General features: G+C 39.9%; 1 protein-coding gene across 1 annotated transcript; it reads right to left on the bottom strand.

The window, feature by feature from the left end:
- Positions 1–2,256: 2,256 nt before the first annotated feature.
- On the bottom strand, positions 2,257–24,349 carry shdb (Src homology 2 domain containing transforming protein D, b). Its single transcript, XM_044129973.1, has 7 exons — positions 24,007–24,349; positions 23,042–23,408; positions 20,393–20,543; positions 17,414–17,635; positions 9,254–9,347; positions 5,656–5,775; positions 2,257–3,274 (listed from the first exon to the last, which is right to left on the bottom strand). Exons 2-7 carry the CDS (start codon positions 23,369–23,371, stop codon positions 3,088–3,090), a joined length of 1,104 nt encoding a protein of 367 aa, XP_043985908.1. The 5' UTR covers positions 23,372–23,408; positions 24,007–24,349; the 3' UTR covers positions 2,257–3,087.
- Positions 24,350–25,074: the final 725 nt, after the last annotated feature.

The raw sequence follows: 25,074 nt of genomic DNA, 5'->3' as shown, positions 1-25,074 counted from the left end.
TATAAAGAAGTGCAGAAGGCTGCTTAGCTGAAATGATGTGAAAGAAAAGCCAATGATCAGCTGCTCAGGCATTATAATACAGGAATGCTTTGCGCACTATTGTGTCAAGCCTGAAATGTTTGATTAAATCAAAAATACTAAAAGAGGTCATGTTGCTTTATGCTGAAGAGGAAAATATGGATGTTTTAACAAGTGAGCACCATGCTGGTTTCAGACCAACTAGATCAGGGGTCTCAAACTCCAGTCCTCGAGGGCCGCTGTCCTGCAGGGTTTAGATGTGCCACAGGTACAAAACGCTGGAATGAAATGGCTTAATTACCTCCACTTTGTGTAGATCAGTTCTCCAGAGCCTTGCTAATGACCTAATTATTGTATTCCACCAAGTAATTCAAATAAACTCAAACTTATCCAATTGCTTATCCCTTTTCTTACACTAGGCCTCAATTTTATGAAAAGACAATGTATAACAAACTTTCTTAAAATATTGCTTTGGTTTTAAAGAACACCTTTGAGAACTTCTTTTACAAGTAGACGACAGCAGTCAGAAATATTACTTCATAGGCAACAACCTGAAACTACAGTGTGACAAATATTTGCATTAATTTATTATCATTAACCTTTCTTCATAGTCTGTGGAATTCATCTCGGAAATGATGTTGTGCTTCATCAGGCAGTGGCAATGTCTCTCAGAATGAATTTTAGCACCTGAGCAAAGATAAAGCAGAGTTTGATTAAGCATTCTCCCCAAAATATTGCAGTTTTGTGTTGCATTAACGCTCGATGGAAACGTAGCCAGATAAGAGAGGGACAGATGTGGTGTAATCCCTAAACATCTGCTCCACTGTTTTGGATAATTTTAACAGAGAAAATGAGAGTGGCTGTATGAAAACTGTGCCTCTAACCCTCCGGATACACACACCACAAACAGTTTTAAATTGCCTCAATATTTTGCCGCCGAAATCTCAGCATCCATGTGAACAAGAGATGCGAATCAGAAAAAAGTGTTTTGCAATATTTTTGAGGTTTTGTGGGCGGGGATTCAGAGGGAAATTTTCATGGAAAAGTCAGGCTAACAATTCAACAGCAGTCATATTTTTTATACGCAAGTAAAACAACAATTGGGTTGCTATGCCAACTGTCTGTCTGCTCTAGACTAGGACAGGACAAATTCTTTCTAGTTTACTATTGTTTACTGTTGTGTAAAAAGTAATGGTTGACTAATTTTCCTTTCTTATTTTTGATGATTGTGAAAATACACCTTTAAACAAAACAAGAATTGTTAGCTTCTATTTGACAAAAAATAAATAAAAAATTAATCTGGCATGCACAAGAATAAAGGCCTCCAAATACTGCTTAAAAAGAGCCAAAATGCTCCATCTGTACATTTGTATCTTCTGTTGTCATCTCCGAGCAAGGCAGTGTAAGCCAATATACTCAAAACTCTTTTTCTGCAGACAAAACACTGCTTATCTTTCTAAAACAGCATTTGTGTCAGCTGATGTGATTTTTTTTTTACCTCCAATTTGTAATCTAGTCATTCGGTTTTATAAAAGAGAATCACCTGATTTTAGCTTGACTACCATGTAGCTTTCATTCCTTTTTTTTCCTTCCATGGCCTGATTTCATTCTGATCATAGTTACACAACTACATGTTGCAGTCACATAGCTTGTTAAATCTGTTTGAAATTATATAGAAATCCCTTCTCATAATCGAACAGCATGTGAAGTAAAAAATGTTTAAAATCTAGGAGTTGCCAAGCAAAACCAGGGTATTTATAAGAACTTTTTGTTCACTGTAATCAATTCAAGTAGTTTCAAACTTGAGCTTTGTCTGCATTTGAACTTTACAGGCAAAGAGTAACCGATGCAATTTAGATACTTTAGGGTAAGGAAACAATGACTTAAATAAAAGTGTTGGCTCTAGTGGTGTGGAAATGCTTTCCCCTAAAACTAGCTTTAACCTAAAAATACTGCAGCTTGACAGCTGACATTTAAACCCATTCCAGACGGCAAGAATCGAGTGCAGCTTACATTCATCCATGTGACGGAGTTGGCAGACAAAAATCTGTAGGAAGTGAGAACACGACTGCATACACTGCCAACATTTCTAGGTTTTTCAAGTTTGAGTGAATACTGAGTCTCTGCCTCATAATCTGTGGCTTGCAGCTCAGTTTGTAGAGTGATCAGATGTTCAAGTCATTTATAAGACAATGGCAGTAACTCTGAATAAATAAAGTGCAAAACGTGCAGGCAACAAAAGGTAAAACTCAGTTTTATCAAGTACCAGAACAACACTTTTTTTTTTTTTTATACAATGAACAAATAACACTGACATGTGTCAAGCAACCCTTACAGCACACAAAGTAGGCTGGGTTGAATTAAACAGCTGTGAGTTTGTAAAAAAAAAAAAAGAAACAAAAATGTATCCATTACTGGTGTAGGTAAAAATTGTCTGTCTTTAAAAATAGCTTTCTTTCCAGTATAGATTTTTTTCTTTAAACAATGGTTTCTTGTCTTTCTTAGCCTAATTTATTCATTTTCTTAGGGGATGAAAAAAAAAAAGCAAAACTATCAGTTTAAAGAATCTTGCAAACAGTTTTGTTTTATGGTTGTAAGGTTGTTTAGTGTTATATTGTAATAATTTATAATGTCTTCTGCTCATTTTCTTCAGTAAACTGGAGAATCAGTACATTCACAATGTGCAGGCTTTCTTGCAGCGGCTGCGCTTCCAAAACCCAGTGCATCTCTCTTGAATGAGAAAGAAATGCAACAAAGTGTAGAAAATGTTCTGAAGTGAACCCGCTTGGTTAAGCACGTAGATGAGAGGAGCTGCAGTAAAGGTGCTGATAGCTCAGGTACTGCATTTCATGGGAATTGATCCCCAAGATGTTTTGCACATGACGCAGACGCAACAGCTGAGAGCATAAGCCACTCATGTGCTGAAACACTAAAAGTAATCCAGTCAAAAAAAAAGAAAAAAAGAAAGAGATTGAGTAGTTTCACGCCGCTGAGATTTTTCGGTCGAACATTCATGGTTTTCTGTTTCTGGTCAAAATGAAATCATTCAGGTCCACAGGACTGAGTCAGTCAGAGGGTCTGCACCTGCACTGGAAAGAGCAGGGACAGATGCTCGGCACCTCGTATCGGGAGTTTATGCGTTGTGTAAAAGTGGACGGCCTCGGGAATGGTGTCAAAGGGGGGGCTGTTCTGTCCCAGCACATACTTCCCATCTTTACACAGGGTGAACTTCATGTGCATAAAACCCTGGCAGCTCCTGTGAAGAAAAGATTAAAAAAAAAACATTTAAAAGAATGAGTGTACAGCTTCTAACAAAAGCAAAAAACAAAAAACAAAAAAAAAAGTAAGAGTGTAAGGGGAGTAAAGAAGCATAAAATGAAATTTGGAGCGCCTAACATCACACATTTGATCCCATGATGGTGTGTGAGCGATAGCCTGGATTTATGTTCGCTTTTTATTTCACTCTGGGAACATGAATCCAACAAAAACCTAATAACACTGACACAAATAAGAAAGAGAAGGGGGTTTGTTTGATGGATGAATGGAGTAGTAATACAACATAAACTCAGAGGAAAAACAAGGAGGCTGTGGAAGTGGATTCACTAAGAGCCACACTTTCCCTTCAAAATCCATGCAGCTTTGAAAGGACTGCTCCTTTAAGAGTCATCGAGCCAGCAATGATGTATGTCTAATTATAGGAGCGAAGCAAAAGACAAGCGCTGGAACTGGTCAGCAAAACTATCATTGTTCAGAAAATTTAAACCTGAAACACTTAAAGTGACAAATCTTTTGAGCCTTTGAGGATTTTGTTACTTTTATAGAACTGGCACAGTACTATTTTTAGACCCATTTGATATAATGTTTTTTACAGAAAAACGATAAGTGTTTGTCTTCAGGGGTTGTTGTAACTATTCTGTTCTGTATTTCTTTCCGCTTGCGATGACTCTTTCAGTTCATCTTCAAAAAGGAATAAAAAAAACAAAAAAACAACCTTTGACAGCCACTACAGCTATTGTTTACATTTCTTTGTAATCTGGGACACAGTTTTTGGGTGTTTCATTTCTTTCCCCCACAGGAGATGATAAAACAAAGTCAGACACATTCTGATAATGTGTGCATTTCCCCAGTGAATTCAGTTGTACTGGGTTGTTACACCATAACAGTCCTTGTACAGAAGTTTTACTGACATGGCAGGGGTATTTATAGCAAAGGGACCCAGGGCCCAGTTAAAACACAGCTTGTTAAGACTAAGCTGGTGGATCCAGTTTCAAAAAGAAATGTTCTTAGTCTTGGCCTCATTAAGGCAATTTTGTGGCAATACAAGACAAGATAGTGGTGAAAAGACAATCAAGACCGTTTGACATCAATTGACAAATTTTTGGTAATAAAATGCCAAAGCTTAGGAAGATTTACAAAATGGTGTTGAGCAGTTGCTGATCTGAGCTTTAAAATTTACCCCGTGGGACAAAGCTTTTATTATATTCTGAAATAACAACAGTTCTAATACCAAACAGAGCAGAGATGTGCAGCCTCACTGTTTAGTGCATGTAAAAGCAACAGCAGCAGTAACGCAGCTTAATGAACACATAAGTTCTGTAGCTTCTAAACTTTCTGGTCAAAGTTGAGCTTTGAGACCCTTCTGAATCTCCATATGTTCTTATGCTTGACCCAAATCAAACTGATCTGAAGCTCTAATACATGTTAGTGGTTAACTTGGCATTCTTTATCCAACAGAAGCTCCTCTAGCTAAAGGCTTTATTTATGGGGATGAAAACATTCATATACATGCCCCAGCTTCATAAACTCGATGGAAAACCAGAAGCAGAACGTTTCTGCTAATTTGGGTAAAAAAAACAAACAAAAAAAAAACAATCAAGAGGTCATAAAGTTTACGGATCTTGATAAATTCACTTCTTTAATCCTCGTGTGTTCGCTGGGGAAAAGTTTCAGCACTGACCCTGTGGCCTAAGCAAACATGATCAGATGCACGCGTGTGTGTGTCAAAACCACTCCACTCGTTTAAATGAGTAATGCATGAGCTTGTTTATATGTCACCACAACACTGACGCCACTCCCCTCATTCCCATTCTTCCCTATTCCCTACCTAATTCCCTTCATGGGTGTCCCACAGACGGTAATTCATATTCATTAGCCATTATGTGGAGGATGATGTGTGCGCTGAAGTGTGCTCTACCTGACTGATTACCACTTAGACGGCCCGCTGGGGCTACGGAGGAAGGCCACCAAGGGGGAGGCCAAGGATGCTGAGAGGACAGAGTGATGAGGGAAGACCGGTGCAAGGCCGGCACAATGGATCGCGATTGTAATTACAAGGGAGAGATTTGACCAGATAAGCAGTATGGTGCCTCACACATGAGCATCAGTAGAGGAATCAGTGCAGCAGTGATGTTAAGTGAAGGTGATGGTAGATGGGAGAGGAAAGCCAGAGACAGATGGAGGGGTGTTGGGAAGCGCAATAAGAGATGAGGAGCTCAGGCGTCTGAAGTCGTGCACGTACACACAATACAAAAAAAAAACATGATAATGTGTAATTAAAGTACAGAGCTTGTCAACAGACACTGACAACGAACATAGCAAGGTGTTGAACGGATTCTAGTTTTTAGGTCTACGTCTTACCTCAGGCTCAGGGAGAAGTCCGAGCGGTTGTTCTGACTGTTCCTCACCAAGTAGCTGCACTCTTTACACAGTGTTAGCAGCGACTCTGCCTCCGAGCGCGACAGTGAGCCGTGGTACCATCTGTTGGGTTACACACACACACAACAACAATAAGGTGTATATATTTGGTAATGTCACAAGCAAACAAAATATATCCGCACTCTTTACTGAGAAATGTGGAACCCACAGCTAAGAAGCTGTGGTGTCGTGATCCTGTCATTCTAATTCGTTATTTAAACATTCCTCAATGAAAAAAAACAAATGTTGAAACACGGTAAACTGGATTTCCACCCGGTTTAGAGTGGCTTTACAAATAATTCATAGTTCATGCTTTTTCCCCCCCCCCCCCAGTTTGTCACATAACTTCCACAAGTTCTCACATATTTTAGTGGGATTCCACACTACAGAACAACAAAGTGGCATGTAGTTGTAAAGAGAAAGAAAAAGGGTGCAATGTTTTCATATATTTAGTTGTAAAAAGGGTTTTAAATTGTGGCTTACATTTGTGCTCAATGAACACCAGTAAAAATGTCATAGAAACTCCAATTGTGGCAATTACAGAAGCAAATATTTTGGGTGTCTGTCAACAGAAACTTTACAAATATACAAAAGGACGACCCCCTTGTCCTTTGGAGCAGTGGTCCCCAACCACGGGCAGCATGGACTGCAGTACCGTCCGTGGACCAATTGTACCGGCACGCAAGAACTAATAAAATATCTCCGTTCTATGTATTGAGTCTGGAGGAGCTTTTATTTTGAAAAGTCGTACATCGGATGCCGAGGGTTGAGTCTTGCGCCAGCTCACAGCGCGCGTGCAGTTCGACGATCCTCACAACGCATGCACCCCCCCACCCACCCCGGTCCGCGGAAAATTACAAAGGCTGTGGCCGGTCCGCTGTAATAAAAACGTTGGGGACCACTGCTTTGGAGAACAGCAAACGTGGATTGGACAGAGAACATCTGAACAATTTTATAATTTAACACAAATCCTGCCTTTGTTGCTTGGCACTACGTTTAGGCTTGCTGTTTTGATGAAAGGTGACTCAAGGGTTTCTTCCTGGATTAACCTGCATGTAGCTCCACCCATTACTCCTCTATCAGTTTTGACCAGATTCCCAGCCTTGGTGAAAAACAAATATCCACAGCATGATGCAAGCACTGCCAGGATTAACAACGGGAAATGGAATCCATATGTTTAGGATCATGTGCTATATTAGATTTTTTTTTGGGGGGAAGGGGGGGATTGACACGCTTTGAATGCAGCATTTTAAATGTAGCAGCTTTTTCTACTACTATAGAGTAAAAAAAGCTAAATTTTGATTTAATCTGACAAGGGCATCTTCATAAATATTGCTGATATGTCTTCTACATGGTATGTAGTGAACTGGATTGTTTTTCCTTTCTTGTCTGCAGTTGTCTGCATGATCTTTCCATTTTCAGGTAACGGATTAAAACTGTACTCTCTGAAATGTTCAAGTATTTGGCTATTGACTGATACCATAATCCTGCATAAATCTTCTCCAATACTTATTCTTAAAAAGAAAAAGCCTCTGAGGCCCTCAGTTATATTTGAACAGAAATTCAATTAGATGAAGGTGGACTCTATTTACATCTGAAGGCAGGTTGTTGCACTGGGATAATTAAGCACAGAATAAATGAGTCCTGAAGTTTGCAGATTTTTTTTATGCAACAACTTTTGAAAACCTAAGTATTTCACAAACGCACTTTACATTAAGGCACTATTTTGGGATCCTTCACAAAGAAGTTAAATAAAATATAATGCAGATTATGGTTGGAGTAAGTTCAAACGCTGACTGAATAACTTTTCACAACACTGTAAATTGTTGATGACCAGTACAAGGTGGATTCATTGACGACTGAGGAAGAAGACATGCCCACCTCAGGTTTACAATCATGTCTTGCATTTTAAAACTGTGCTGAAACCACAAATCCCCAAATAGCCCCAAAGTGATTATAATGGCGTAACGGAGCATGACAACTCGTCACGTGAACATGTTCACATGTTCACATGCACACACACTGCGTGTCTGGATTTACATCTGTGCTTAAGGGCTGCTGTACTCTGGAGTTTCATTAGGGAAGCAGCTCTTTATGTGCACATAAATTACACCAATGATGTTTGAAATTAAGACCAAGGTAAATGTGCATCTTAAACGCTTGGACTTAATTTGTTAATGTTTAAACCTCTCCCACCACTGTTTAGTTGAAACACGTAACGGCTCCGTTTGAATTTGTCCAAGCCCATAATACATCAAAGCAGAGCAATAAAAGTGTCTTTGACTTTTTAATGGGGTTCTTTCCACCACGGTGTCTGCCCTTACATGTTCATGATGACTTTTACATAAACTGTATTAAATGTATCCATGAAAGAAATGAAGAAACATTTACTGCCTTCGTAAATGAAATTGCATGCATAAGTACCGGCATAAACTTGTGAGGCTTTTAACAAATGCTAGTTTGAAAGAAGGACCTTGCGAACAGAAAGCGGTAGGTGGAGTGCACAACTTCTAAGCCCATTGTTGTACATGTTGCCTGGCAGCAGCACGACACCAAGAAGGCTTCTCCGCATACTAAGGTCAAAATAGAAGGATTTTGTTTGGGTGTGTCCAATTGTAAGAAATTACGAAAGTATTAATGTCTTTAATAAATATGAACTAAACTTTAATGGTTTCTTGTTTAAATGAGTCTTACTGCAACTATCCTAAGCACCCCAGACAACCACTTTTCTCTTTCGCAACAACCGGAGTGGGACAATCACGGAAGCATTAATCATCATTTGCTGAATGAGCTCCAGCTCTCTGCACTCATCCTGGAAACTCGTGCTACTAGCTGTTGTTGCTTCCTCGTTGTCGTTTTCCTCCTCAGTAAAACAAAAAGAAGCCAATATTAGTTTTTCTTTTTGAAGAAAGTATCAAGTTTTTCAGGTTGCAATCTCCATTTGTTTGTCAAACTCTGAGCAACAAAGTCCAGGTGCCATTTGAACTCCTGTGGTTCCCTTCAACCACTGCGGTTGGCTAATACCTAATCCAGCCAGATCAGGACTGTAATCCAGCAAACCTTGCAGATAGAAAGCAGTGTGCATTGAACTCACAAACAGAATAGGACTTGGATCCAGTTCACTTACCAGTGTTGCACTGGTAAGTAGTTTGCATAATAAGCTCAGAGGATGCACAGTTTCACAAGGTGTTTGCTAATTGCTGCTGCCACTAGTCTGAAGGAGCTAAGTGGCAGAGTTGCAGGGGAGGGGTACTCTGAGAAGCAGAAGCTCGACTTAGAGACTGCAGATCTGAGGAGCTCATTGAAAGCGAGCGTTTATGCAGCCTAAATAGCTTCCATGGGAAATTGAAGGATTTTCCAAACATGTATGAACAAATTCTGCATGTTTGAGGTGTGTTTTTGATGAGTGCATAACATTATAACATGATGAGATGCTGAAAAAACTCAATTTCACAAAATTTAATTGAAGTGTGTGCCCTTAATTGAAGCTACATTTTTGATGCTGGGTTCCTGTTTGCCTATCAGAAGACAGTATACATACACCTGTTTTTCCAGAGGCAGAGTAGGGTCTACTCTCTCCCCCATCATGGTGGGGCTTTCATGAGGCGTTCGGAACTTCATTCCTCCTCCTGCTGCTGCCTCAAACAATCATAATTTAGAAGAATAAAACCTGACGACAAGTCAACTCCATTGGAAATTACACAAGATGACAAGATGTGTTCTTAGCTAGAAGGGCAGCACCACTTACATAAAGTATTATTTAAATGACCAAAAGTACAACCCTCTAGCAGAAGTTAAAACACAATAAACCATATAATCCCTATAAATATGTTCTCACATGCACTATAATTCAAACTTTCTACACATTTACAGTAGGACTAAAAAGTACAGTAATTTTTAAATGAAGTTAATTTTTTTGTGAAATTTATGCAATTGCCTTTCTGTGAATAATCTCCAAATAATTTTATCATGGAGTGCCTCAACTGATAAGAACAAATGTCTCTGCTTAAACATTTGCAGCAACTGCATATGCCGTAATGCACAACTGAGTCTCCATTAGCTGAGCCCTGAACCAAAAAACCACCTGTACTGCCACTCTTAATCCTCACTTCACACCCATAGAGAAAACAGGATGCAGTAACAAACACAGTATGAAATTACAACACAAAAATACTGATCAGTTATCAGAAATAGAAACGTAGTAAAGATCCCCAGATCTTTATTGTATGAACCAGTGGTTTACATAGCAAAGTTTTCAGTGTCAAGTTGTAGACATTCATAAAATTTTTTACAACAATCTCTCAAATAAATGAATTTATCAACTCACAGTTTGAACACAAGATTTTAAACCAATACCTGTTCAGTTTCTTGATAGAAATCAGGCCCTCGGCTAATTTGATGGCAGCAATTCAACAGATTTAGGAATCTAGATGAGGTGAAAAATGAGCATTATAACGTTAAAGAAGGGGGCCTTACGTGACCTTGACCTGGTCATAGTTGTTGTTTCCAGATGGCTGATCTGAGCATTTTATAGTCTTCTAATCTACTGTGATTTTAATGTACAACCACATCACAGGGCTATAGGAAATTGTCTTCAGGAGTGTGGGAAAAGAAATAGCGCTTTGGTGTCAGAACAGAATAGACAGACTGGTTTGGGATGACATAAATGCTACAGTAACTACTTGTTACATGCAAGGTATCCAAAATACCCGAGCACACAACATGTGAAACCTTGAAGCAGATGAGCTACAACATCTGTCCCTCAGATGTTGTAGCTAGTTGTTTAAGAACAACTAGGTGTAGATTGTTTTTAAACCTACACCTAGTTCATGCCCTAGGTGTAATTCATGCAGGCTCAAATATGTTCAGTGGTCAAATCTAGGTGAAGACCACATGAAACCATAAATCCATCATGTCTTGTTTTCAAAGGCTAGTAGTATTGGTGTAATACTGAGTGGAATATTTCATTAACGCAATGTAGGCTGCAAAGAATAAATCCAATGTTACCTCTATGCCAGATGGTTTTGAAAGAAAAGTGTGTTCAACACAGTACAGGCTGTAATCTGGTCCACTACATCTAAACTTGATGACTGGAACCTTGTCCTAGTTTGTCCACCTCCTGCATTGGCAGAAATTACCATACATTTGGATTTTGACATTGGGAAACTGGAAAGTGGAACACATATATCTGCTCCCCGAACACGACAAAAAAAAAAACAGACTTTCTCTGATGCCGAAGGAAGTGTTGTTGCACTGAAACACTTCAATGCCAAAAATAAGGAAGTGGGTTTTTTTTGGAGGGGGGTGGGGGGGGGGTTCTCTCATTTTAACTTGAAACTATGAAACAGGTGACAGCCAGGTAGTATGGCAAAATCTTCAGCCTGCCTCAACTGGCAGGCTATTTTAGGCTATCTACTATTTACCTGCATGCTGATAAATAGTAGAATCTATTTTGTGGGAGGGCATGCTCTTTTTTTAAATGTGGACAGAGAAACCGTTGCTTCAGGTGAGAGATTACTGACTCTTAGACACAGCAGCTGTATTCTATGTGTGTTTCAAATTGTGAAAGAGCAAAGACAAGAGAACGGCTAGATTTATTCGATTAATGAAGACATCCATCCCCACACACAGCTCTGGCATAGAGTCTCTGCAAACAAAGACCTTCTTGTCAAGAGAAAGCACTCATATGTACAGACAATTACAGGAAAAGGACACATGCATTTGCAAAAGTACATCCTTAAGATAGTGGAAGCTTTATGATTTCTTTAAGGTATTTTTACTGAAATGCATTACTGATTTGATTCACCTTTCCATTTCATTTTTAAATCCTTTCCTTATATTTATTTGCTTCTAAGTGGATGATAACCTCTTATTTCATATTTGCTTGCCCTGTCCCACTTATATTGAACAGTGAAGATGAAACACAAGGAGATGGCTCTCCATTAACGTCAGAGAGGGTTCTGGCTGCAACAGGGAAAAAAAATAAAATCAGAAAAGTGACAAGCAAGCGAAAAGGGGCAGGGGAGAGAGAAAGCAAGATGATGACAAGAAAGAGGAGGTGGAGAAAGAGTGAAGGGGGGAGCCCTGTGGTTCTGCCAGTAAGTTGATGAGTAGCTGGTCAGATGGCCCAAGGGTCTGCTTATAGCAGCAAAGAGAACCATCAAGCCAGAAATGGAAATCTAATTTTCTTTTCCTGCTTGCAGGTTCTTACCGACACACACACACACACACATGCGCACGCCTATGCGCACACACACAAATATGCATGATGCAACAATGCAGGAACCCTGAGACTGTCAAAGCATACAATCACGACAAAGCTCTCACTGACACACAAACACATCATGGTTCAATGTTTTTTGTTTTCCTCCCCAATCTCTGTATAACAAATGTTTCCATTAATTAAAATGTTAAATTGCTGCCATTAAAAGAGGAAAAGACAATGCATTCTAATGTTAAGTGTCGGATACAAAAGCTGTACTTTGTTTAAGAAATCATTTGATCTCATTTCCAATGTCTGGTTCTAATTTTTGTTCTTGAAACCAAAATTCTAAAAACATTGCTAATTTATTAAACGTAGCCATGCTGAGTTAGTTATTCAGCTTATGGTTTTTGACTGATGGCACGCGTCATTTTGTCTCACCACCATTCCAGAATTTTTTTGGGAGAAAAATAGAGCAGACTTCCATGTCTTGTACCAACCATGCTTCATTCCTAACCCAACAAATTGAACAAATGCCAACAGAAACAAATCTAAAATTTACAAAATCTAAATGAGGTTTCTCGTTGTCCAGACAGAAAAATAACCTTTGTTCTTTCAGATATATGTTAATGCTGCCAAATCCAATAAGCTGAGGGCTTCAAATATAGCCTAAATATGGTTGACGCCCAATCATAGTTTTGCTTCAAATTCAAATAATTCAGTGCTTTATTTTGCAAGCAAAATAAATTGTGAATTTTATTTTCGATCCAGCAAGTGTAATCCTGAATCCATAACTGCGAGTGTTTTTATCTCAACCTTCATTTTAGGACGCACATGTTCACCACGGTGCAGAGATTCTATGAATAGTCCAGGTCTTTTTCTGTTGCTTAATGAGCAGCTGCAGTGGAACAAGTGGAGGATAAGTGCTTTGCTCAACAGCAACATTACAGTAATTGCTAGGGGTGGTGATGTTATTCCTTCTCCTTCTCTATCCAGCTGGTTTCGGGCTCTACATCATGAGCTCCGCTGCGCCAACACTCACATTCATTGGCTCAAACCTTTTGTTGTGGTCTATAAAACTTAAACACATTAAAAACACCTGAAACACCCACACGTCTGTTCATTAGGAGCAGCCATCAGAGAACTAATAAGATGGTCTCTCTCATTAGATCGCTAATAATGCAAGATGGCTGCAGGGACAGTTGTTTAATGCACGAATGTCCATTAACATCCAAGAATTAATGACTGCTGTAATCTGAGGTGGATGGTAACACTTTGTCTTTTTTTTTTTTTTTAAACCATCTACATGTCAAACTCTGAGGGACTGCTGGGATCAACTTCACACGACTGCTTGAAAATATATTAGGCGGGAAACTCATTTGGACTTATTCAGAAAAAAAAAAATAGCCGCAGTGTTGAATTTTCACACCAGCGATTACATTTGAGCCTGGATAAGCCGGGAGAATTGTAATCATAGAGATTCTGTAGAGAGGCTTTTGCATAAATAAAGTACACATAACCCCCCCACCCAGCCCCCTTTCACATCTTCACTTGTGCCAACATGCACGCACAATCCTTTCACGCTTGAATTAAGTCTGTGGTCATGATCAGGGCTGTAAAAAAACAAACCAAAAAAAAAAAAAAAAAGAGAGAAAAAGTTGGAAACCCACATATGCGTCCATGAGCCTGAGAGCAAGTACTCATGAGGGGCTGCTGGCAGATACCCCTCCTACTGCCCCCACCATTTGCCCACCCGCGGCAGGTTATCTGAGTGAGTATGTCACATCAGCAGGGAGGAGAGGACTGAGGGGACAGCCCCATCACTACTGGAGCGATTGTGTGTACATGTGTGAGAAAGTGTGCCTGTGTTAGGGGATGACTGATTGCGCCATGGCCGCAGTGGCCCTGAATCCCCCGTTACGAGCCGCTCTCCTCACCTCGCAACATCTCCTGACCATTAATACTCCTCTCCACTGAAACACCAGGCCTCCATTAACATCCACCTGGCCGCCACCAAGCATCTCGCAGCATCGGACGTCCCTTTTCATTTGCATGCAGCCTCTCTCTATCTTATTCTCCATCTCTTCTCATCTGCATCCCTCTCAAACCTCCGTCCTCATCTCTTTGTTCTGTCTTCTGTAGCCATGCCTTTGCTGCACCGTCCTTGCCATCGCTTCCCGCTCTCGCATTGTGGGCCATGCTTAGCAATGCAGAGAAAGTCCTGGGGAATATGGATTAAATGTGAGAATGGAAAATACTGTTTGTGTGTTTACACGCCGGTGCCTTTGTGCGCCGAGACAGACAGCAAGCCTGCTCGGAGAGCTGACTCCAAATGGAAAAAAATATATAAATAAATAAATAAATAGTGAAAACAAAGGGTCAAAGAACTCAGGCTGCACCAGCGTTTTACTACACTTCATGCTCTGATGGTGGTATGAGTACTCCCCTGTAGTGACACATAATGCATATGTCACAAAGAAGAGACATGAAACAAGGAGAAAACAAACAGATACAGCAACTGAGGGGGGGAAAATTAGGTGAGCGATGACTTTGGCTTTTAAATTAACATGAGCGCATCTTCATTTGACATCGTCTCCTCTGTCCAGTAAGTTACAGCGCCTCTGTGCTCTTCACTGGTTTGGCTGATTTGAGTTTTAATGCGATGAGAATGGATTTCTGTGTATGTGCATGGGTATCCAGACAATGCTGTGCTGACCGTGACTTTCCTATTAACACTGGATCAGTCACACATGTGTAGGCATGTAATTAACTGAGGGGAGGGGAGAAAGGGATGGAGGTGAGCGAGGATGAGGCGAGGTTGATTTATTATCCCATCACCTTGACCTTGGTGACTTGGAGATACAGCTCAATTAAGTTGACCTGGCCTGGCATTCTTTACACCTACATCCCCCTTCTTAATGATTTATCAGGACTGTTTGCTTTCACCATCCCTTTGCTTTAAAAATACTATGAAGCAATTGTACCTTTTCGCTTACTATCTCCTTTCCCCTTCCACACAATCCTGACATAAGAGCAAACCAAAGCTCCTGTCAGTCTTGGTGATCATCTCAAAGCTTGTTGAGAGTATAGTCAACCACATGTCAAAGCAAAAAGAAGTCAATATTTTTCCAGAAAGATTTCAACTCCAAAAGAGAGAAATATATGCCATCTGAGCTCATACAGTGAAGGTCACAGTACTCCATTTCCAGTTAAAAAGCTGTGGAGATGTAATGATGGGGGAAGGTAGATGATTTTTTAAAGGTCAGGACAGTTAGAATATTACTTTTTACCATGTACTATCAGCAGAAAAGCAGTCTGTGAGCTCAAATGAAGGTTCTGACCTTAAAAAAAAAAGATAATTTTGAAGCAAGTTCTAACCACTGAATTGCTAAAAAGAATTCTACAGAGAGAGTCTCTTCAAATGCACATTCGCTGAGATACTGTAGAGTTTTCACTCATCTAAAAGATTTAAGGGCCTTGATCTTTGGTTGGCAGACATTTACACTTGTGCTGGAAAATATTTTAATAAAATGGAAAATAGTCTATAAATTTGGGAGGGCTTTCTGTGAGAAAAACTGAGTATTGATCAAGCTTGGCAGAAGCAGAGCTAAACTAAACAAATAAACCAGTGAAATCAATGACTGACCACATCTTTGTAACAAAAGTGCCTTGGAAAAGCATTCACTGCCTTTGAACTTTTTCATATTTAGTTGCATTGCAGCCACATGTTTTTCTCCGGTTATGGGAACAGTATTAGAATAGCACCAAATCAAAACAAAGTAGCGCATAGTTGTGACATGGAGGAAAATGTATCGTTTTCAAAATGTTAACAATGAAAACTCTGAAAAACGTGCCTATTTACGTTCACAACTTTGAAATCTGATACGCCCAGAACAAAAGTCCAACAGATTACAATGACAAATCACCTACTTGCTAAATGTAGCCCACCTTTGTGTAATTTGATCTCAAAATAAATCCAGCTGTTGTCTCTTCAGTTCAGTTTGTACGTTCGTTGAAGGTCTCAGAGAGATTTAAGCAAACTTTAGCCGAGCAAACGGCATCATGACGATCAACAATCACAGTCAATAAATCACAGATAAAGTTGCAGGGACATTTTAAGCAGGGTAGATTAGAAAACCATATCTCAAATTTTGGACATCTAATTATCCAGAAACAGAAAGAGTATGATGGCTGCTCAGACAAGCGAAGAGAAAAGTAAGTAGAGAGGAAATTGATAGGCCCATGATAACTCTGGAGGAGCTGCAAAAACCCACAACTCAAGTGGAACTTCTGATCAGAGATCACTCGTCATTGTTGTCACATGCTTAGCTTTAATACCAAGTCAGTGACTCTAACTAGTTGGCTGGATTTCCTAAAATAAAAATGCCTTCTTCCAAAACTGGCATAATAACCTGAGCTCCATTCAACTGTTTAATAAATAGGATTGAATTGGAATGCATGCAAGTGACTTTGAATCTGTCTGTAAAGTTGTACTGAATTTACTGTATTTCTGTTTATAAATCAGATTGTTTTGTTTAGTGCACCAACATTTGTTGTGAATTGGAGATATATAAACAAACAGCCATATTCTACATTAGTTGTGCATATCTAAAGCCCTGTCCTTCATAGGAAAGTGCTGAAAAACAGATTGTCAAAAGAATGCTCAAAGAATGCCATAATAACACCAAACTTCACCCTGAACACACACTCCCCACAGTAACCTATAGCAGTAGTTACATCATGCTGTGGGAATGCTTTTCTTCAGGGACAAGGAAGCTGGTTGGAATTAAATACAGCTAGAGGCTTCGACAGACTTGAGGCTGGGGTGAAGACAACCCTAAACATACAACCGTGGCTGCAAAGCAATGAGTTAGATCAGATTCATGTGTTAGAATGGCCTAGTCAAAGTCTACAAAAGATTACTCTACAAGCGAGATCTCTTGCAGGTCACTCTACAACTAGAAAACAGTTGTAGATCAGTTGTTTCTGGAAAACAACTAAAAAATATTTTTGCAGACACCAGCCAGTACTTTCATCTTGAGATGTCCAAAGCTGGTAGATACATGCACAAAAACACTTGCATTGGCGGTTGCAGCTTAAGGTGATTCGACAAAATATTAAGCAGAACAATGAATAGATAAAACCAAATATGTCATTTTCATTTGTGAATACATTTTAAAACCAGGCATCCATTTCCCTCTAAGTGAGGGATCGTTTTAACTTACACCAATCTGTTACATATAATCCCAATGAAAAATTTTGTAACTGCAGTACAAAAAGATTTGACAAAAAAAAAAATAAATAAATAAATAAATAAATAATTAAATCAACTGGTTTGTGAATCATCACATAAAATGCCATGATTATCTGAAAAACTAACATTTACAGGCTTGATGCAAAGGCCAGATGAATATATTGGAATGATCATTATCTGGCTTTTCCATTTAAACAGTAGGGTTTTTTTTCCCTTCAGTTCTAGAGCATATCTTTTCTTCCTACCTGCAAATGCTTTGGAGATGTGATCCTTTTTCCATTCCCAGGGTTGGTCGTACTCGTCTGCTGGTCTCTCGTCATCTTGCGGTAGTCTGCTGGTCTCCTTGCCTTCCTCATGAAGTTCTCCGCAGACGTAGCCCAGGCGCCGCACTCGCTCTTCTTCATACGGAGTGTCGTAAAGCTGCATCCCTCCACGCATTCGTCCTCCTCCGGGGGTGCGCTGCAGTTCTGACATAGTACATGCAAACCAGAGAAGAAGAAGAAGAAGAAAAATCACACAAAAGAAGATGAATATGCAATCATTCATATATTTATCATATTTAACCAGTCAGCAAGAAAAATAGCTCGTCAGAAGCAATTACTCTTCTCAAAACACAATCCCAAAAACATTCATCCATCCAAATTTAAAATAAACAAAAAGCTTGATGATCTCCGACATGCCCAGAATTATAGAAATTAAAATAATTATGTTTGCACAGCTTGCAGGAGGTTCAGAAACCAGTGTGGTTGGCCCTAACAAGAAACTGGGTTAGACGCCGAGGGGAAACGCGGTACTTTCTCTCTCCGTGTCCATCCTGCATCTCAACCAGCAGATATCCAGCATGGCTCACAGCAGCGTTCATGTCTCCTTGTTAACATTTTCATCAATTTCTCAGTGGGGTCCAGACAACAAATGGTTCTCAGCACCTGCATCTGTTTTGTGAAGTCAAATATGGCCATGAGATAAAATGCTTCCAAAGGGATCTCCAAGCAACAGGAGTCCCAAAAATCCAACAGTGTTTGATTTATTTATATATTTTTTTTTACCAGAAAATGTAGAATGAGTTGAAATTGTATTAAAACAAAACCCATGTTTGTGTTTACATAAAAATGGAAACAGGACCACTATAGAGTTTCCCGTGACAAAATAGTGCTTTCAGGCAGCTAGTTATTACCATGGTGACCAAGAGGGAAGACCCTGACGGAGAGACCCTGAGGTTATAAAAAGAAGGGTAGAGGAGAAAAGGAGAGAAAGGGGGAGCAAGGCCAGGAGGGGAGAGAAAGAGGAGGAAAGGATGTGGTAGATTCAAGAGCAGTGGGAGTAAGAAAAGGAAAGAGAAGCCCTGATGAAACAAGTGGAAGAAAAAGGCAGAGAGAGAGAAAGGGAGGGAGGAAGGGAGAGATGGCATGAGAGATTGAGGAGGGCAGGGGATTGTGGTCTGTCAGCATTTGATGTTAAGTCATGAAGACAGAAGCACAGCAGGGTTGAATGCTGCTCTACCTGCACTGGGATCTGGTGGTGTCACGGCAGCCAGGTTACAGAGAGGAGATGAAGGCTGGGAGATAAAAACAAGACTGGAGGAAATAAAATGAAAAATTCAAAGGAGGCACGATGGAGGAAAACAGGCAGGGATTTGAGACTATGGGAAGGGGTGAGAAGACAATTTTACGGGGACAGAAGATCGAGCGAACCGATGACAGGAAGGAGTGGGGAGTGTGTTCAGGACTTTTATCCACACGAACTGAATTCATGAGTCATGACAAAGTGAAGAAATCTTTAAATTTAAACAATTTTAGAAGCCACATACTGGGTGAGGGATAAATATTATGCCAGTGTCACATTTGCCTGCTGCTTCCATGACTTTCAATGACAAAGAAAGACTGAGATAGACAGTCAGACAAAAGCAGGCTCTAAAGTGACAGACTCAATTCAAAAACCGATGACAGAGCTCTGACAAAGCTGTGCCATCAGCTGTCTGAATCTAACCTCTCAAACGGCTCCATCCAGGGTCTGTAAAAGCGTGCCTCAAGGTGGCAACAGATTAGCTCCTTTCTCTTATTCCTGATATCGTCAAATCCCTTTCACCACCAAAAGGGCACCACGAGCAGGAGCGATGAACGGGCATAATATATACAGTGGACTTTCACTAAAGGACAGATTAAAGAGACAAACCAAAGAATCCCCTTGGGGGGGGGACAGGGGAGAGCCCTCGAGATGGAGAGATGTAGAAATGGAGGGGAGGAGCGATGGTGGTGGAGGGGTAAGCCTTTACACTAAATGACTGGGACAGACCAGGGAGAGCACTGGGGAGGGGGAAAGGGTCAGAAAAAGATGTTGCAGACGGAGGGAGAAATGGAAAACGATGGTTCTGTGATGGATGATGTGGGAGTAAATTGCGAGGGCAGAAAGGGGATCTGAGCCTGGACGGTGAATAAACACTTCATGATGTTGAAAGCTCACTAGGCTGTGGTTGACAAAAATCCAGGGTAGTAAGATGTTTTAACGCTTTGGTAAATTCCAAGTACATTGTAATTAGTCAGTCTTTTCAGTCCTCTCAAAAGACATGATGCCATCATTGACATGCTTTGCTCAAAGAAACTGCTGGCAGTACAGACAGCATTATTCATGTTTTACCCATGAATTAATATTTTCAGATTGATTATGATGACTTACCTTTACAAACACAAAGTACAAAATGAAACATTTCAACTTCCCATTTGTTCAAATAACATTGATTGCATTTCTCTAGTTTACAATTCAGTAAATTGTAAACTAGTGTTCAGTTAAATGTACGCTTTAACTGTTAAAATATAATTTCCCACTGGGAATGATCAAGTAGAAGAGTAAAAACTAAAATAAGTAAAACTGAATCTGACAAGGAGGTAAATTTGATCTTTTTCTGTTAGTCTTTCCTGTCTGGTGTAAAAAGCACAAGTGTTTTTTGACCTTCTCTTTTGTACAACTAACTCTGCTATTGTGAAGCAATACACACAAACCACTCAGGAAAAAAAAAAAAAAGACTAGTGCACAAGCATACTGTACAGAGAATAACCTTAATAATAATTAAGTTGAATTTTCTTTGAACTGGTCAAGTAGAACAATAGAGCCAGAGAAAGAACATGCTAGAAATCACATAGGTAGCTGGAAAATACAGACAAACCACTTCATTTGGACTCAATTTTTTATTGCTCAAAAGTTGTCTCCATCTTTATGAGTCCACTGACCTGTTATGACCCTCTGAGCTTCATATGGTTCCATATAGCCATTATTCTCGCAAGGGACAAGACCAAGATCTGGATCCGGTCGATGTTCCAATCGCGCATCAAATGGATCTGAATAATCTGTGTCCCCTGCCATTGGGGCTGACGGGACCACCTAAAAGATGAAACAAAAACCCACTTATGAAGCAGAGACACTTTTTGAGGTAAAACTCATTTACACCTGAAGAAGAACAAAAAGGAAAAAAAAGCTGACTCAGGATAATGAATTCAAATCATCCAAAGAATTGCACAACAAGGCAAAATTCCAAAGTGGCTAGTTAGTTTGACTTTTTCAGTTTTCCCAACATGGATTTTGTAAGATTTGCATTAAAGTTTTGAAAGCATCATTTTAAAATAATCTGTGAAAGCTAAAGAAATAGTCTTGGGGAGACAGTATATCTTCAAGACTCTTAAAATTATATTTAAAAAAAATGGCCTATGATCACTGTTGAATAAATTAATCCACTAAATCTTTATGCAAAATATATAAACATAAACATAGTCTACATCTCCATATCGTTGTTAAAATCCTGAATAGTAAAGGACAGGTCCTTAAGTTTCTTGGCTTCAAAGGGAGTGGACAGAGATAAAAAAGAAGGAGACATGCAGTCGACAGCTTTTGTTTCTCCATGCAAGCACAGAAGGAAAAAAAAAAAAAAGCAGTGGTCATCTGGCAAAGTGACAGCAACACAGCCAACCATATGGTCACACAAACACGCGCATATACAAAAACACGTGAGAGCCAGTCTAGAAGCGTGTACATCCTTTGTCTCTCTTTCTTTCTCACAAAAGGAAATTACTGCAGAAAGACCCCACTTCCCAAAATCCTGCTGAACAGGCTCACGCCCTGGTGAAACAACGTCCTAATCTCTTGTTGATTCTCTAACAGGTTATCTATTGATGCACAGGAATCTGTTATGGTAATTAGAATGAGGATGTTCCCACAGATCATGGGAAATTAATGTGCATTAGAGGGAGAAGGGCAGACAGGGGAGCTATCGACTTTAGTGGGAGTATTACTTCAATCCACTTCAGAATTTTTGCCCTTTCTAGCAGTTTCCATGAGTTTGTTTGTAGATTAAAGGGCTATGATGAAGATTCTAAGATGTTCTCCAACTTAGTCAGCGCTTTTGAGTTAATGTCCTTGTGAAGCCCTTTCTTTTGCACAAATTGTTCTTTAAACATCTTTCTCATTTGTACCTAAAGGTTGAGGGTTTTTTTTTAAATCATGCATTACATGTGTGCGTTTAAAAATCACGTCCACAACGACAAAAACCATACTAAAGCTTGAAATATAATTCTTCGTAGCCCTTGATACCTCTCCAAGCAGTATAATGAATGTGGCCCTGCAACATGTGCACGTGTGATGGTCCCTCTCAGCTTGCAAAACCAAACCTCATCTATTATTTATGGACGGACATAAACTCAGGGGATCATGGCCCCCCTCTAGCTCAATGGTGCGCCAAAGCCATCCATTTTTTCCCTCCGCCTATAGTAGTAAATTTATGTGTGTAGGATGTTATGAGATTTGTGTAAGCAATACATATCTTCTGACACACATTCCCAAGAAGTTGATGATTGAATCTGATCATTAAAACTGTCACCGTGATGGAAATGGGATGAAAGAAGAGGGAGTTTTTATGTCTTTTGGTTGGCTTCTCTTTATGACTCCAGCCCATCTCATTTGACAAGAGGAAGATATTTCACACAATCTCTTTTGTTGTTTGTACATCTGTGAGGAAGTTAGGGAAGCACTGAGAAGAAGTACTTTCAGTTCAATCACCACTTAAGGGTGTGCAGTCAATTGGAAACTTAGAAAGTGAAGGCAGAGAAAGCTTAAAAGCTGTAAGGAACTATTTAAAAAAGGAAACTATGGTACCTGTGAAGGATCATTGGCTGTATATTAAGGAGACTACTAAGAACCAGACTTCCTCAGGCATTGTTTATTTTGCCATTTTTACTAAAAACATTCTGTCCACTGCTGACAACATTTTGAGGAACAAAAAGACACCACCTACCACAAGATGCTACTTTGTACCTCTACTGGGGACATGCTGCAAATCGGCCCAGAGCTACCGTCAACAGCAAACAGGAAGGCTGAACAAACTACAACAAAGTTGCTCTGTTTCATCCTTTTAAACTTTAGATCACCTTCTGTTATAGAGCATCCTGGATTTATACACATTGGAGACCTTTTTGAAAAATTTCTGTGAAATCAGCGAAAAAGTCCACCTTCCCTATGAAAGAGCCATATAGACTGCTGTTTACAGTTATAATGCTAACCATACTAGTTGTGCAAACTTCTTATATAAGTTGCAAAAGGAATTTTAAATGTCAATTCATTAGTCTTTCATTGTTTTGAATTATTAAAGCCGTGCTTTACAGCAACTGCTCCCTTTTATACACAGCAAAATGTCAACTCAACTCCTAATGCAAGAAATTATTAACTTCCTTCATCAAAGGAAGATTAGAAAAATATTTTGAAAGTTGTTTGTTGTTCTGAAAGAGAAATCAGGAAGTCAAAGGTTCACCAAATCTGGACATTTGAAGTCAGGTACAAGTCACTGATCAGTGTATGGCTAAAAACAAATGTTAAGAATCAGCAGGTCTTACAGGCTCTGGTTGGTCTTCCAAAGAGACGGAGCTGAGAAGAATCTTGGTGCGCCCCAACTCCTGGGAGTCCACTTTGATCAGCCTGTGTTTAGGAGACTTCATGTCCACACTGGAAGACTTCATGGGAGATCCGTACACCGGTGTGGAAGGGTCAAAAGTCCCAGATTCCCCTCTGGACCTGCTCTCCGCATCCTCATATGGATCTTCAAAGTCGAGGTCTCTCTGCAGGCGGTATGCTTTGAGGATCTCACTCTCTGTATAGTCCGGAGTGGGTGGCTGTGGGGGCACCTTCCTGCCAAAGCTCAGGTAGTCCTTTAGCCACTTGGCCATGCCGGTTCAGCTTCCGAACTTGGTGCTGGATAGAAAACTGTGTGAAAAATGTTGGGGGTGGGACAGATGCAAGGTTATTGCTGGGCCTTATTTCAGATGACCACTGCATAAGATATGAAGTGCTTGTAAAAGGACTGCGTACTAATATATAAAAATGTCTATTCTATCAGCAACTATATTAATCCTTCTATCCAAGATCTACCTTCTCCTAATCACAGAGCAACAGTCTGTGTGCCATTACATGCCTCCATGTGACATTAACCTACGGAGACAGCTGGGCTTCATGGGCTCCTTTTGTTTCAACCATGGGAGCAGAGCGTCTGGCAACTGGACTTTGCCCAAAGGCTTCTATTACATCTCACACCCCTGCAATAAAAGTCCGACGATAAAGCCAAGGTGTAAACATATATAAAAGACCAAGAGAAGATGTTATTTAAAAAACTAAAAAACAAAAACAAAACTAACTTCTTAACTTTTTGACACATTTTTACAAACATTAAGTGTGAGTTAAAATTTTATATAAAATAGGGGGCTAAGACAGAAATATTTTTGCCCAAACTTCTGTTCCACAAAATTACCAAAACAATGGATTTAAACATCGTAGAAAGCTGCTTTCCGAACGCGCAATCACTTACCACGCCAATTCAGTCCCTCGGCCACTTTGAATGCAAAAATTCGCGCTTCTTCATGTCACTAACGATAAAACTACACACAAAAGGCTGTAATCCTTGTCGTAAAGCCCGTTAAACCTCAGAAGAATGAGAAAACAGGAGCTTTCGGAAACCTTTCTTTCAGAAACTCGAGCGCATCGAAATCCATCCGGACTACCTCCTGAAAAATGTGCGAGTGAAGAGAGCGACGACAGCTCGGAGAGAGAGGCACAACTCAACCGAGCGATTAAAGGGGAGGCGCTTCGGTCCCAGAGGAATATCCTCCTGCTGCCTTTCGCAATCAGCAGAGCGTTCATTCATTCAAATGTCTGTACACATCATGCGCCATGCAACAAGAAATAGATCCCCTTCTTCCAAACAGTCGTCAACGCAACTGAGTCTACTGGCAGAAACAAATTTCTCAGGTGTGAATTATGTATTGCCATGACATCACTGGCATTTCTTTTTTATGTTAGAAAGTCAATTAACGTTACCGTAATTGTTTTTGGTTTCAAGAAATAACGCACCAGAAGATGTCCAGAGAGGACTGCGTAAAACCGAGAAATCCACTCATCCAAGCGAGATAAACCATGCACCGATTAAGATGTGGACATAAAACAAGACAATCTAACAAAAACATAAATTAGACTTGTCCAGTTTTAAAAGCAGTTTTAAAGAGGTATTCTTTAGTGTATACACTCTGCCTCCTTGATGTTTTTACATGTTCTCACTTATCTTCTCCCGCATGTCACATTATCCTTTGTCCAGGCTGCTAAATTGGATTGTATGCTACACTGAGCCAGGCACATCTGAGTCTGTTAAAAGATCATAAATGCCTTTTTTTTCTTTACGACTCTTGTGAGCTCACTTTCTCCCAGGGGGCGGGTGACTGTATGAGGTCATCGAGCTACAATCCACCCCCACCATGGCAATCATCACAGCCATCAGCACTGTGACATCTAGACTTTCACATCCTCCCCTTTGCATGTTCACTAGGAACTATTGTTCACCAAGAACAAACACTGGTTCTAGATCAAAAGAAACAGGTCCAAT

Source organism: Gambusia affinis, linkage group LG10, assembly GCF_019740435.1.
Source record: "Gambusia affinis linkage group LG10, SWU_Gaff_1.0, whole genome shotgun sequence".
In the NCBI taxonomy this organism is placed as follows: domain Eukaryota; kingdom Metazoa; phylum Chordata; class Actinopteri; order Cyprinodontiformes; family Poeciliidae; genus Gambusia; species Gambusia affinis.
This window is presented reverse-complemented; position numbering and strand designations above follow the sequence as displayed.